The sequence below is a fragment of the Phodopus roborovskii genome, unplaced genomic scaffold (assembly GCF_943737965.1).
Source record: "Phodopus roborovskii unplaced genomic scaffold, PHOROB, whole genome shotgun sequence".
Taxonomy (NCBI): domain Eukaryota; kingdom Metazoa; phylum Chordata; class Mammalia; order Rodentia; family Cricetidae; genus Phodopus; species Phodopus roborovskii.
The window spans coordinates 944,521-961,164 of NW_026125675.1; the positions used below are offsets into that span (position 1 = coordinate 944,521).

Below are 16,644 nucleotides of genomic sequence, written 5' to 3' on the forward strand. Positions count from 1 at the left end.
CGGTTCACTTTCATTTAAATTACTTTTCTTTCAATTACACACAGAAAACTCTTCTACCTTTTCTCCTTGTTTTGGGGCTCTAGAAATGTTGATAATTGAGCCAAATTCAGGAGTAAGATGGTATCTCAGATTTGTTTTGATTTGCATCCATGGTAGCTAAGGATGTTGAGCTCTTTCTTAAGTGTCTTTCAGCCTTTTTGATTTCCTCTATTGAGAATTCTTTCTTCAGTTCTGTACCCCATTTAAAAATATGGTTCTTTGGTGTTTCGTTGACTAGTTTCTTGAGTTCTTTGTATATTTTTGAGATCAGCCCTCTGTGAGATGTAGGGTTGGTGAAGATCTTTTCCCAGTCTGTGGGCTGCTGTTTGGTCTTGGTCAACTGTGTCTTTCATCTTAAAGAAGCTACTCAGTTCGAGGAGATCCCATTTATTAATTGTTAATCTCAGTGTCTATGCTACTGGACTTATGTTCAGGAAGCGGTCTCCTATACCAATTTGTTCAAGGGTACCTCCCACTTTCTCTTCTAAGAGGTTCAGTGTGACTGGATTTATGTTGAGGTCTTTGATCCATTTGGACTTGAGATTTGTGCATGGCGATAGACAAGGGTCTATCTGCAGTCTTCTACACACCATCATCCATTTGTGCCAACACTATTTGTTGTAGATGCTTTCCTCCTTCCATTATACACTTGTAGCTGTTTTGTCAAATATCAGGTGTTCATAGGTGTGTGAGTTAATATCAGGAATTTCAATTCCATTCCATTGGTCTACCTGTCTATTTTTGTGCTAATACCAAGCTGTTTTCAGGACTATAGCACTATAGTAGAGCTAGCATTTGGGGATGGTCATGCCTCCTGAAGTTCCTTTATTGTACTTGATTGTTTTGGCTATCCAGGGTCTTTCGTTTTTCAATATAAAGTAGATTTTTATCCTTTCTAGGTCAGTGAAGAATTGTACTGGGATTTTGATGGGGATTGCATTGAATCTGTAGATTGCTTTTGGCAAGACTGCCATTTTACTATGTTTATCCTATCTATCCAAGAACATGGGAGATCTTTCCATTTTCTGGTATCTTCTTTAATTGCTTTCTTTAAAGTCACAAAGTTCTTGCGAAATAGGTCTTTGGTAAGTTTTACCTGTAGATACTTCATGTTGTTTGTGGCTATTGCAAAGGGTGATATTTCTCTGATTTCTTCTCAGTCCTTTTTTTTTTTTTTTTTTTTTTTTTTTTGGTCTGTATATAATATGCCTAATAATTTCTTTTTGAGTTTACTTTGTATGCTGGTAGTTTGCTAAAGGTGTTTATGAACTGTAGGAGTATTGCTTAGCTCTTTGGATTTCCTGTACATTTCTGCACTGAAGCCATCTGGGCCTGGGCTTTTTTTTTTTTTTTTTTTTTTTTTGAATGTTTGTTTGTTTGTTTGTGAGGCTTTTTGAGTGCTTCTATTTCATTTAATTGGTTTAATTTTGATAAGCCATAGTTATCCATAAATTTGTCAATTTCCTTTGAATTTTCAAATTTTGTGGAGTACTACTCTGCAGAAAAAAAATGGAATCTTGAAATTTGCAGGCAAATGGATGGAACTTGAAGAAACCATCATGAATGAGTTAACCTGGTCACAAAAAAAGGAACGTGGTATGTACTTATTCATATATGGATTTTAGACATAGAGCAAAGGATCACCAGCCTATAATTCCCACTACAAGAGAAACTAGAATACACAGAAGAGTTTAAGAGATTCATACAAGGTCCTTCAAGAAGAGGAAAGGAACAAGATCTCCTGAGCATATTGGGAGTGGGGGGGGCATTGAGTGGAGAGGGAGCTAGGAGAACAAGAAGGGGAGGAGAAAGAAACCCGATGGACTAGGAAGACTGAGTCAGGGGAGGAATAGATGAGGGAGAGAGAGAGAGAGAGAGAGAGAGAGAGAGAGAGAGAGAGAGAGAGAGAGAGAGAGAGAGAGATGCCATAAAAGAGGGAGCCATTACAGGTTTGAAGAGAAAACTGACTCTAGAGAAATTTCCAGAGACCTACATGACTGACCCCAACTAACAATTTGAGCAACAGTGGAAAGTCTACCATAAATGCCATTCCCTGATAATGAGATTGATAACTAATTCATCCACCATCATAGAGACCTCATCTAGTAGCTGATGGAAACAGAAGCAGACACCCACAGCTAAACACTGAGCCAAACTGGAATCCAGATGCAGAGAGGGAGGACAAGACCAGGTTGCAGAAACACATAGAGACAGCTGACCTGAACAAGGAGGAGCTAATTGGCCCCCAGACTGATAGCTGGGAAACCAGCATTGGACCAACTCAGACCCCCTGAACATGGGTTTCAGTTAGAAGGCCTGGGCAGTCTAAGGGACCTATGACAGTGGAACCAGGATGTATCCCTGGTGCACAAAAGGACTTTGGGAGCCCATTCCTCATGGAGGGATACTCCCTTAACCTAGAGGCAGGAGGGAGGGCTTAGTACCTACTCCAAATGACAGATTTTGTTGACCCCTCTTGGAAGGGACCACCCTTCCTGTGGAGTAGGGAGGGGATGGGATGGGAGCATGGGAATGAGGGAGATAGGGAGGGAAAGAGAGGGAACTGGGATCGATATGTAAAATGAGAAAAATAAATAAAAGAAAAAGAAAAGAAAGAAAATGAAAAGCTGTGGATTCCTTCCAGACTAAGATGGCTTGATCAAGCAAGTCCCCCTTAAAAATCGCCCCAGGTGATCTAACATTCAAAACAGCTGGGACAAGGCAGCCTTGTTGACCACTACAGCCAGGATTTCTGCATCTTCTTAGAATTCCCCACAATAATGCCACTACCAGCAGGAAGCAGTTTGGAAAGAATGATGCCCAAATTTCCGAATATTGTTTAGAAATATTTGTTTTCATTTAAATGGAATTGGTTATAAATGATTAATGACCACAACCAATCTTTTTAAAGTTAAAAAGTAGATTATGGTATAGACATGAATACTTTGTTTTGGAATTGATTTTCATTTATTGATACAAATTTAAGGTCAATTTTGTGATATGTATATTTCTCTTCTCGTTCAGGTATTGTGTTTATATAGCTCATTTAAAATGTAATGTATAATTTAGTACATATTATAGATAGTTACCTATATAGTCAAACTTATACTTAGGTGAATTATATTTTCTGTATAAACAGAGATGTATTTGAGATGAATAGACATTCTTCCAAACTTTCAAAGACCTACAGAATATGGCATTTAAAATGGTTTAGGGTTTTTCTTGACAGTGAGGCACAACTGCTCCTGGCAACAGCACCTGTGTCAGAAAGGAAAACTCTCATTATAGAGTTTACTCCCAATGTAGCAAAACTAGTCATTTGGGAAAAATACCACTCTTTTCTGGACTGTTTGACTTCATGCTGTATAAACTGGACTATCTGAATATCTGGACATGCAGGACACACAGAAAAGTGAGTGCTGATACAAGATGGATATTGATACAGGGTTCCTGCTTCATGGAAGTGTCTGCCAGACAGTCTACAGGACACAGAGAAAAGTGACTGACAAACTACCAATACAGATGGACAGTTTAAAGTTTCCTGCTTTGCTGAGGAGTCTGCCAGACATACTGTGGCCTATACACTGAAGATGGAACATTACAGAAGAACTTCGGGTGAGTGACCAGTTGAGTTGTCTCTGTCATTTCTAGAGTTTATATATTATCCTTCTGTGGTCTTTGATGGAATTATAAGTTGAAAGTCACCCTGAGCTATATAATAAGACCCTGTCTGTGAACAGGGCCCTTCAAAGCTAATTAAGTAACAGAAGTATTAAGTAGTAACCAGCTGGAAGCAGCATCTGATAAACCATATTATATCAGGAGAGGATCCAAAAGAAATGAGAGTTACCATATGCAGATTACAAAGTAAGAAAAAAAATAAGAGCTGTTAAATAAAAATATAAGGAAATGGTACAGATTCTTGTAATTGCTATACATTTTTAGAAAGCAGCCTTCAGATGGGTATAGGAAACACTCCCCCACTGCTTTAGTTATGCTTTGTGCTAGCAATGTAACTTTTGATGATTGGAGGGAGCATAATGTAGAAGTTATTTCTGCACAGGGCTAATATGTTAAACTCTAACAGTATCATTGGTCCCACATTTGGTTCTGATATTTTAAGATTTCACAAATCAGTGCTAAAAGTATTAATGTATTCCTTCTGTGACTATGAGTGAATGGAAATGAAAGGGATTATTCTTTTCATAATTATACTTCAAATCATAGTTAATAAATGTGTGTCTATAGGTATCAGTTTATGCTAAGATTTAAAAATGAAAAATATGTTTTTATTATTTTTAAATTGTATGTATGCATGTGTGTCTGCATTGTGTTATGTGTCAGATCCTTTATAGATGAAATTACATGTGTTTGTAGGCCTCTGGATGTGAGTGCTGGAAACTGAACTCAGGTCCTCTGTAAGAGCAATATACACTCAACCACTGAGATCTCTCTCTAGCCATGAGAACGTTAAGTTTCAAAATGAATACCTTTATATCTTTGGTACAATGACACCAAGACAGGCATGCTACATAACAAGAAATAATGAATTCCCCACTATCATCTCTTCAAATTAAAATCAGCTATTACCATAATCACATTTTTTTGAGACAGAGTTTCTCTGTGTGATCACTTTAGCTATCCTGGGATTAGCTCTATAAACCAGGCTGGCCTTGAACTCACAGAGATCAGCCTGTCTCTGACTCCAGAGTGCTGGGATTAAAGGTGTATGCCACCACCACCTGGCATTCCCATATAATCTTCATGAAGAGAATATGTAAATATATATTATCACATTTCTGTAGATCACAGCTTCTAATGCACATTGAACTGTGCAGCTATGAGGTTCAGCCCCCAATATTTCTCATTTAGCATCCTGAATACAGTTTTTGAGAATGGGTCATCTATATCACAGGCCATATATACAACTTCTGATCTTCCTGCTCACACCTCCCAAATGCTGAGATTACTTTACGCACATACACCACTATACACAGGACCAGTTACATTTTTTCTTATTTTTCGCTCTGGAGAATTCTGGAGAATTCAACTTAGTTTATCCACCCTGGCTAAAAAGTCACATAAAGAAAGGTAAATTTAGGCTTACAATTATGGGGCTCTCACATCTCCATAGGTTCCTTCTTTCCCTCAACTAAAGATACCTCATTTGAAACTATGTTTTACATAATCTGTCATCTACTTGCTTTGATTTCTTCATCTATTCCTTGTGGCTTCCTTATACCCATACCACAGTGAGTCACTTTGCAAATTTACCCTGTTCAAATATTCTCCAATGAAGTACCTCATTTGTATGATTTGACAGCTGCACTGACTCAGCAAACTGGGAAACCTTGCTATAACATTCATTTGATACTCGTTTACTAGTTGAAATTTAATGAACTACTGATAGTTGATACTTTTTACCCTGAAAAGTATATTTACATGATGGTTAAACTTCACTTTATTTACATATGTAGTTCTTATTTGTTGATGACCAAAATACTAAATCAGAAAATTGAAGTAGTGAACTGTATTTGTTACTTAAATATGAACTTTTTTCTCTAGCTTTGCCTAAAAAATACAGCAGTAGAAGTGTTGTGTGCAACTATTCCAGGGAGACATGAATCTACTGACCTCATATAGGAAACTGACAACAGGCTGAAGTATGGATATCACCCAAGTCTAACATGGTGAGCTAATGAGTTTTGTGGGAGTTACTTACAAAGAGGCATCACCAAAAGCTCATCCTAGCATGGATGACAGTTCACAAAAGCTGGAAACTTGTAGCACTACTTAGCTTACAGGTAACTCAACAAGTTGGATAGTGTCCGGTCCAGCAACTTCAATTGGCCTGAGAATTTTCCAGCCAGCTCAGCTTGTGTCTTGTTCTTTTAGATGCCTTCACTTGTCTGAGAGTGTTTCTAAGCAGTCTTTAGATCTAGTGAATATAGTCAGTTTCAGAAGAAATTGTTATCCAACAAAGTATCAGAGAACTGTGCTCCAGACATGACTTTTCTATTAGCTTACTATAAGGTCTTAGGAAAACAATTTTCTTTTCTTTCTTGGCCTCAGTTAGCTTGATTGTAAAAGAGAAGATTAAATTAGATGTCATATGTATGTTTTTCTACAACTGCCCTAATAAAGCTGCAGGATCTGGTATTCCCAACTATATTATTAGTTCCTAGAAAACATTAACTGCCTTCCCAAAGTATTCCATACATTAGAATGATCTGAAGCATCTGATCAAATACAAATTGTTAGCCAGTGAGCTCCAAGTTTTCATATTACAGCCTTCTGTAAAGCACACATTCTGACTTGCAAACACCAAACACTGAGAACTACCGATTTTAACATACAATTTAAGTTAAGCACTAGTCAATAGACCATTGATGATGTCAAAGCTGCTAGAATATCCAGCACAGGAGATTTAGTAAAATAAACAATGAAGTGATACAGCAAATAGATTTTTTTCAAAAAACATAATTAAGATGATATGAAAACAAACAAGAGGATGCAATATCCCTTTTAAGTATGAGAACTGTCAATATACAGCATATTTTTTTAACTTGCATCAATTCATTTATATCTAGTCAATATGAAGAATGCCAAACTTAATGTCCAGAGCCAATGAATTATTATTTTTTACTTGAAAATGAATTTTAAAAAGGTCTCTAATTCAAGAGATATGCAATCATTTTGGACTTGGTATAAAACCAAACAATTTACTCTGCTGTTTGAAGATTTCTTTTCCTCTGTTTAACATAATAGTTAAAATGCTTGAATATCTGTTTTTCTAAGCTCAAGCAGGATGTTAGAAAACAATATAAACAGGAAAGGTGACAACACTAAGGATAAAAATAAAAAGCAGCTGTGGGAGAAATATAATACATGCTATTTCTGAAAACAAAAGTTTACCAAGAAAAAGAACTATTCTGTTCAAAATCTTTAAGATGATAGGAACATGTGTAATGCATTTTTTGAAACTTCATCCTCCAAGTGTAAAAGCTTCAAGACTCAAAGATATGAGGTTTATTCTTTTATTAGAGTCTCTACCATATTTAGAACACCTATCTTAGCCCAGTCTCAAAGCATTAATAAGACAGAATTGGTTAAGTTTTCCATATTGGAACCATGAATATATCAAAATACTAAGAATACAACTCTAATTCTATATCCCTCAATCCCACAGATTACTGTAAAATGCTGATAAAAGAGACAGAATATATTAAAATAATCAACCTCAAAATAGACCAAATTCTATTTCCAAGAATATTAGACAAATAGTCAATACCAAGGAATAAAATACTTGTAACTCAGAATTAGAAATATAAATATTAGTTATTTTCTTTTATATATGGGATTCAGATTTTAAAAATGATACATGAAAGAAGAGATTCAATTCATAAAGAGCAAAGTAACAAGTAAGAAAACATGAAAAGGAGCAAGAGAGAGTAAGGGAGGTGAGTATAAGCAAAATATATACATGTAAAAGAATGTCATAAATAATTCCTTTAAATATGTGCTAATAAAATTGTAAAGTAAAAAAAAAAACAAAGCAAAAGAAAAACCAAAAGAAGGTTATTTAAATAATTGCTTCCAATAAAATAATATTAAGATAATACTAAAGTATTCCAAGCCTAAGGAGTCATGTCTAACAGTGGTAATCCACATATAAGAGTTTGGTATGTATCAGGAAACATCACGAAGAAGGGAAGATAAGAGTATGGGGGGGATGGAATGGGAGGGTGGTCATGGGGCATTAGAGTGAGGAAGAGAAGGAGGGGAGGAGGGAGAGAGGGAGGGAGAGGAAACTGGGATCAATATGTAAAATAAGAAAAATAAATAATAATAAAAAAGATAGCAAGATCCAGAATACTAGGAAGTCTGTTGTGAAACAGTATATCCTAGAAATAGCTATATAAACAAGACTAAATTAGCACTATCAATGGACATGATAATGCAGAAAGAGAACAGAATCTCAGAGGCACATAATCCTGAACAAAGAACTACTAAGTAACTCAAGATTTCTGAGAGAGGGAGAATTAGCATCTCCCAGTGATGAACCACCTAATTGGGTGCCAACACAAAATGGTTAACCCTAAAACCATATACAAACAAAAAATAAAAATGGACTAAGAAGGCTGTATTTAAATATGTGCGCACACACACACACACACACACACACACACACACACACCAATAGGGAAGAATAGGCTACCAATTTGAGAGAGGGATGTGGAAGTAGTTGGAGTGAAGGTTCTTGGGAGAGGCTGGAAAGGAGAAAGTGATGTAATTATAACTAAAACATTTGAAAATTAAAATAAAATTTAAAAAATGTTTTATGTCACTAGGAATAAATTAATAAACCTGAAATTAAAAGAAGGTAAAGAATGTTGAAAAACAGTTCCGTGGAAGGAGAACTAAAATATAAGGTTAACAAGGTGAGTAAAGGCCTTATAACATGTTTATCAGTTCTGAATTTACACTCAAGAGGAGAACATAGCATTAAATTCTTTAATACATATTTTTAATACACATTATAGAAGAAAATAGCTATAGAACAGAGATGAATAGAAGCAAAATTTTAGGCAGTAAGCTATCTAAAAGCTATTGCTGGAGTCCAAGTGGAAGTAAACTGGCAAGTAGAAGGAAAAGAAAATGATCCAAGAGACATAGAGAGTAAAAAGGGCAAATTTTGGTAACTGTTACAATTTGGAGAGGAAAGGTAGAAAATTGGCAAAGATAATTATAATATTCTGGCTTAAACCACTAGGTAAATGATAGTATTATGAACTCAAATATGAAAAAGTGAAAAGGGATGTTTTATTGTGTTTTCTGTTGGTGAAAGAGTGAGAGGTAGAGGAGATATTTTACACAAACTTATTTTGAGATGTTTGTGGAATACATAAGTGAATGTGTCAAACATAAATGTGGATAACAACTTTACCATATACCTTTTAATTTACCCATTTCTGTATCTTGCTGCCTGGAGACTTTGGGAAGTGCTCCTACTCAGTTAGAGAACCTGTCCTAAAACCAAAGAAGTGTGCCAAAGTTAAGTCAAAGAAAGAATTATATTTATTCTATGGGTGTATTTATGCATGTTTATATATGCATGTTTTATTTCAAGATAGAAAGAAGTTAAAGAAGAAAATCAACTGAATATTGCTACTTGTTTTCAAAGAAACTGAGTAATATGAGTGTTTGATTGCTCATTTGAACAACAGAGTTAACATTAACCATCTTAGTTATAGGGGCTGCCTTAGAGGCCTGTACTTAGAATTCTGACATCAAGAAGTATAAGAATGTGTGAGAGAAATGTATGATAAGGATACTATTCTTTGAAGAAGTATGGATGTAAAAGTGAGGAGACTTGAGGAACTTTCAGTAAAAAAGTTATTTAAATTTACAATCATGTTTCAATGTTAAATAGACATGATCCCCAAAAGGGGTAAATTGAAGACTCTAAAAGAGAGAAGATAAAATTAATAAAGGACTGGAGAGACTTGCTTTCATGACAACACAATATGGTCTTTAGAGTGGTGTGGAGAATTGTCCAACAATAACAATAACAGTCTAATCTGATGATTTGTTTTCCAAATGCACTGCAATATATAACTACTGGCGATCAGAGTATTTTAGGCCTTTTTCAGGGAAATGTGAAAGAAATCATTCATAGTATTCTTATTTTCTTCCAAGCATTAAGTTTTCTTACCCGCCAATATCTTGCTTCACAAAGTCCCCTGGTTCTTGTCGTCTTGATTCCCCTTGGCCAGTTGTTAAAGGAAGAATACTAACCAGGAAAAGAAATCCAACTCTGCTCACATAGAAATGCCACATTTCTGTGTTTCTCATCTTAGACAGCAACTTGGAGAGACCTGTAAGAGCCACAATACAGAGGAAGGGGACCAGCAAAAGGATAGAAAACAAAGGGAAAGAAGTTTAGAAGGATTTAAAATTAGTTTCTCTAGTGTCCAGCCAGTTACTTGGCATTCCCAAGCTAATCAAGGTCAAAAATATTTGTTCCCAATATATGTTTCTTCTGAACATACCAGAATCCTCCTGAGAGCAAAAGGCAGCAACAACGCTCCTCTAGGCCAGTCACCAGGAAACTGAAGTAACTGCTACACCGCTATCCTTGGCTAGCTGCATGACTGGATAAATTCTTAAATTCCCCTAAAGCCCTGTTTCCTCTTGTAATATAAAAGGTTAAAATGGTCTCTCATGAGGCTAAAGAGATGACATTGTGCTTAAGGTTCTATTCTAGAGGACCCATGTTCAATCCCCAGTAACCACAGGGTGGTTCGCAACTATCTATAACTCCAGTTCCAGGGGATCAGATACCCTCTTGTGGCTTCTGTGGCCTCAGGCATACATTCAGAACACAGATATACATACAGGGAAAACACTCATACCATAAAATAGAATAAAAATAAAAATATTTATCTGTAAAAAAATATTTTTACAGATAGTTTCTTATGTCTCTATTCTATTTCTCTGAATCACATATTTGATCTTTCACATCACAGAGGACTTTGGTTTAGTTCACTCTATATCATTGCAAAAAAAAAATATGTAATATTAAGACCTGAAAATCACTTTGTTTCTTACTTTGCTATAGTTAAACAGTTTTCCAAAATATTGGAAGGCTTGAGTAGACACAGGAGTTCCCCAGATTAAAAAAAATTCTGAGTGATACAATAATACAGATCTAGAATAAGAATGCATTTCCCAGGATCCACCCCACCACACCAGACCATTCTAAGCCTGTCCTAAATTCAGTCTTGGCGCCACTATGTCCTCTGCTTGAGTTGAGTCTAGGGCCAGCTCAGGTCCAGTCCTCCCCCAACCTTTCCTTGTAACTTCCTTGGTCTACTCAGCATCTTGAGCCCCCCATGCCCTCTGCCTGAAGAGACCTGCTCTAACGTGATGGACCATCTATAGCCCACCCTTCTCTCAGTTTGGGCTCTCCTAAGCCCTCTGCTTGAGATGAGTGTTTGACCCGCTCAGGTCCAACACCCCCCATCCACTCCTTGGAACTTCCTGGTTCAGATCTGCACTTGGTCAACCCCTCCTGCCATGCTGGACCATCCAGAGCCTGTACTCATCTCAATCTTGGCACTCCTACGCATCGAAGTCCTGAACCACCTATAGTCGCTGGAAGAGGTTGGTAGAGAGTGAGACCCCCAACAGCACCCACTGGAAGAGGGGATGGGAAGACAGCAGTACAAGAACAGATTCAACAACAGAAGAGCAGTAAGACAACACCAGAAACTAGGGACTCTACACCAAAAAGACCTGCCTTAAACATCATGAAAATGATAGAAGTCAAAGAGGATATCAGAAAATCCCATAAAGATATGAAAGAAAAAACAAACAAAAAACTGGAAGAAATAAAGGAGAAGACCAAGCAAAAAATGTAACAAATCAACAAATCTCTTAAAGAAAGCAAGGAAAGTCAAGAAAAAAGATCAAACAAGTGAAGGAAACAATTAGAACAATTGAAGACCTGAAAACTGAAACAGAGACAATAAAAAAAGAAAAGAAAAGATAGAAAGAACTGCAAACTGAGGGAATGCTGGAAATAGAAAATCTGGGCAAATGATCAGGAACTACAGATGCAAGTAAAACCAACAGAATATAAGGAATCAAAGAGAGAAGCTCAGGCGCTGAAGATAAGCTAGAGGAAATAGATTTATAGACCAAAGAAAATTTTAAATCCAACAAATCCTTAACACAAAATATCCAGGAAATGTGGAACACCATGAAAAGGCCAAACCTAAGAATAATAGGCCTAGATGAAGGTTAAGAAGCACAGCTCAAAGGCGCAGAAAATATATTCAACAAAATCATTGAGGAAAACTTTCCCAGTCTGAAGAAGGACATGCCCATGAAAGTACAAGAAGCATACAGAACCCCAAATAGGCTGGACCAAAGAAAAAAGACCCCTTGACATATAATAATCAAAACACCTAGCATACAGAATAAAGAAAGAATATTAAGAGCAGCGAAGGAAAAAGGAGAAGTAACATATAAAAGCAGATCATCAGAATAACACCTGACTTCTCCATAGGAACTCTGAAAGCCAGAAGGTCCTGGATAGATGTTCTATAAACACTAAGAGACAATGAATGCCAGCCCAGACTACTATACCCAGCAAAATTCTCAATCACTATAGATGCTGAAAACAAGATATTACATGACAAACAAGATTTACCCAATACATATCCACAACTCCAGCCCTACAGAAAGTTCTGGAAGGAAAACTCCAACCAAAGGTAGTTAAATATACCCATAAAGACATAGGCAATAGATAATCCCACTTTACCACAAGCCAAAAGAAAAAAGCAGGATAAATAATACTCACAATACCACCACCAAAAAAAAAAACTAGAATTAACAATCAATGGTTTTTAATTTCCTTCAATATTAATGGTCATAACTGGCCTATAAAAAGACACAAGCTAACAGAATAGATACTAAGAGAGAATCCATTTTTCTGCCTCGTACAAGAATCACACATCTTTTCCCCAGTAACCTGTGCTTAGACTTAAATTTTGAAGTGAAGCCATTTTTAAAATACATAAGTTGGATTAATTCAGCAGCATAATCAAATGTATTTTAGCAGTTGTTGTTCCATCTTTAGCAATTGAGAAATTCAAAGACAACACAATAGCATACAGTATCCAGACTCTCTGTGCATTTTCCATCTTCATGTGGCTTTTTTTATTACTCTATTTCTTTTACTTCTATTGTTTTCATTTTTTGAGACAGAGCTTTTCTGTGAACTTTTGTCCCTCCTGAAATTCACTCTGTATACCAGGTTTGCTTTGAAATCATAGAGATCTGCTTGCTTCTGCCTCCTGAATGCTGGAATTAAAGACGTGTGCGACCACCACCCAGCCACTTCTTCTTTCTTTCTTCCTTTCTTTCTTCCTTTCTTTCTCTCTCTCTCTCTCTCTCTCTCTCTCTCTCTCTCTCTCTCTCTCTCTCTTGCTTCCTTCCTTCCTTTTATTCTTTCTTTTAAAACACTTTATCCTGTTTCTTTTCTTTCCCAAGCTTATGTATATTTTAAAACACACCATAAATTTTAGTGGTTTTTCTTTATCTTAATCTGTCTTTACCTTTTTCTAGCCACGAGACTTTTATCTGCTAAACAGCATTGCTAAAATTGAAACATCAGCTGTATTAGCCCTTTAGCCAGCTGCTCATACACAACATTCAGGTTTGGTATCAGGGCCTCTTAAAAGTGCCCTGAGGTTTTTTGTTTTGTTTTTTTGTTTGTTTGTTTGTTTTTGTTTTTTCCTGATTATGCTGAGTCAGGAAACCTTCCTTAAAGGAGCTGTGCCAGTCTCTGCTTGTCTCTATCAAAACAGAGCCCAAACGAGAAAAATGCTGCTACCTAAAGAAGCCTTTCCTGTATCTGTTCTTTTATTTCTAAAATCCCTTTTTAAGCTTTTGCTAAGTTTTAAGTAGAAGTTCTTAGTACCCTCTTTGGGCACCATTTTGTTATGAGCAGTTTTCTGCCAGTCTGGTCCCAGAGTCACATCACTCCCAAACTAATACACAAAGACTCTATTAGCTATAAAGCTGTTAGCCAGTGGCTAGAGCTTCTTATAGGCTAGCTCTGTCTTAAATATTAAATCATTTATATCAATTTAAGTGCTTCCATATGGTCTTCTCTCAGGGCCTACATCTCCCAAAATCCTCCTTGTCTCCTAGTCCCGTCTATCTTGCTTTCCTATTGGCCAACAGGGCTTTACTCATTAACCAATAAGAGAAACATATTTACAGAATAACATCTCCCATCACCCCTCTGTTTTTACTATCTGAGGTAATAGCTAGTATAATTGTGCCAGATAATACAAACAAAACTATCAACTATTTGCCTCAGTTTCTCATTAGACTATTGTCTAAAGCTGTGCAATCCTCCCTAGCCTCAAAGCAATGTCAAAGCTTGGGAGTCAGTAAGATGTTAGTAACTATCCTTGAGAAGCCACATTGTGTATTGGGGATTTGTATGAATCAGTATTATAACCCACAGAACATTGGTAGTTATAATACGATCACATAGTAATAGCTAAGGAAGCTACATCAAATATAGACAAAAGCATCATATTTAATGCTTGAACTACAGTGGTCCACAACTGTCAAGTGTTTTGATCTGTATACCACTGAAAGTTGTCTCCTTGTTCTTAACTCAAAACTTAACAAGCACCATCTTATATCCCAAGGACCTATCTAAAGGAGCTAAACAGCCAAAATTGAAAATCAGTGAAGATACAAATAATATACCAAGGACTTCTTTCTCCACCCACTGTTTGATCTACATACCTATACCAATTTTTCTCTTCTACCTCTATTAACGGCTTCCTCTGTGCATTTTCCCACTAAAATTGACATCAATATTTGGACTACTGGGACACTGGATGTGGGACCTAACAGGAGGTTTCTGAGTTAGGGAGTTAGATCTCTCATAAATAAACTAATAATCCCTGTCTTTCATAGAACTAGTTTAGAACCATGAGAACATGCTGCTACAAAGGAAGCCTCCACTACAGACAGCCCTCTCTTTGTCTTAGGCTTTCTACCATAAGCTTAAGATACAAGAAGCCTTACTCTGATGGGAGGTGTCATTCTGTAAATATGTTTCTCTTATTGGTTAATGAGTAAAGCACTGTTGGCCAATAGGAAAGCAAGATAGCACCATTTGTTGAAGATGCTGTCCTCGCCCCATTGTATAATTTTAGATGTTTTGTCGAAAATCAGGTGTTCATAGGTGTGTGGGTTAATATCAGGATTTTCAATTCGATTCCATTGGTCTACCTGTCTATTTTTATGTCAATACCAGGCTGTTTTCAGAACTATAGCTCTGTAGTAGAGCTTAAAGTCAGGAATGGTGATGCCTCCTTAAGTTCTTTTATTGTATAGGGTTGTTTTGGCTATCCTGGGTCTTTTGTTTTTCCATATGAAGTTGATTATTATCCTTTCAAGGTCAGTGAAGAATTGTGGGATTTTAATGGGGATTGCATTGAATCTATAGATTGCTTTTGGCAAGATTGCCATTTATACTATGTTTATCCTACCTATCCAAGAGCAAGGGAGCTCATTCCATTTTATAGTATCTTCTTTAATTTCTTTCTTTAGAGCCACAAAGTTCTTGTTATATAGGTCGTTTACTTGTTTGGTAAGCATTACACCAAGATGATTTATGTTGCTTGTGGCTATTGTAAAGGGTGATGTTTCTCTGATTTCTTTCTCTGTCTCTTTGTCGTCTGAAAAAAGTAGGGCTACTGATTTTTTTTTTTTTGAGTTTATCTTGTATCCTGCTAGTTTGCTGAAGGTGTTTATCAGCTGTAGGACTTCCCTGGTAGAGTTTATTGGGCCACTTATATAAACTATCATATCATCTGCAAATAGAGACAGTTTGACTTCTTCCTTTCCAATTTGGATCCCCTTAATGGTGCTGGCACAATTGGATGAGGGTGTGTAGAAGACTGCAAATAGGCCCATGTCTGTCGCCATGCATAAAACTCAAGTCCAAATGAATCAAAGACCTCAACATCAATCCAGAAAGTAAGAGGTACCCTCGAACAAATTGGTATAGGAGACCGCTTCCTGAACATAACTTCAGGGGCACAGACACTGAGAGAAACAATTAATAAATGGGACCTCCTCAAACGGAGAAGCTTGTGTAAGGCAAAGGACACAGTGGACAAGACCAAACAGCAGCCCACAGACTGGGAAAAGATTTTCACCAATCCTATATCCGACAAAGGGCTGATCTCCAAAATATACAAAGAACTCAAGAAACTAGTCAACAAAACACCAAATAATCATATTAAAAATGGGGTACAGAACTGAAGAAAGAATTCTCAAATGAGGAAATCAAAAAGGCTGAAAGACACTTAAGAAAATGCTCCACATCCTTAGCTATCAGGGAAATGCAAATCAAAACAACTTTGAGATACCATCTTACCCCTGCCAGAATGGCTAAAATTAGAAACACCAGTGATGACTTATGTTGGAGAGGATGTGGAGAAAGTGGAACACTCCTCCACTGCTGGTGGGAGTGCAAACTCATACAGCCACTTTGGAGATCAGTATGGCGGTTCCTCAGGAAAATGGGAATTAGTTTACCACAGGACCCGGCAATCCCCCTCTTAGCCATATACCCAAAGGATTCACATCAATGCAACAAAGACATATGCTCAACTGTGTTCATAGCAGCACTATTTGTAATAGCAGGAACCTGGAAGCAACCTAGACGCCCCTCAACTGAAGAATGGTTAATGAAGATGTGGCACATCTACACAATGGAATACTACTCTGCAGAAAAAAAAATAATGGTATCTTGAAATTCTTGAAGAAACCATCCTGAATGAGGTAACCCAGTCACAAAAAGAGGAACACAGTATGTACTCACTCATATATGGATTTTAGACCTAGATCAAAGGATCACCAGCCTATAATTCACACCACCAGAGGAACTAGGATACAAGGTGTATTCTAAGAGATTCATATAAAGTCCCTCACAGAACTGGGAGGGGACAAGTCCCCCAGAGCTCAGGAGAAGTGGGGGGGGGCAATGAATGGAGAGAGAAG

At 36.9% G+C, this 16,644-nt stretch overlaps 1 protein-coding gene across 2 annotated transcripts in view; it reads right to left on the minus strand.

Moving 5' to 3' along the window:
* Gabra3 (gamma-aminobutyric acid type A receptor subunit alpha3) overlaps window positions 1-16,644 on the minus strand; it is a 179,433-nt gene that overhangs the window by 111,413 nt on the left and 51,376 nt on the right. For both annotated transcript variants that reach the window (XM_051178247.1, XM_051178249.1), the window contains one exon: window positions 9,755-9,917. In XM_051178247.1, coding sequence (XP_051034204.1) covers window positions 9,755-9,894 — 140 coding nt within the window. In that variant the 5' untranslated portion in view covers window positions 9,895-9,917. The remainder of the gene's footprint in view (window positions 1-9,754; window positions 9,918-16,644) is intronic.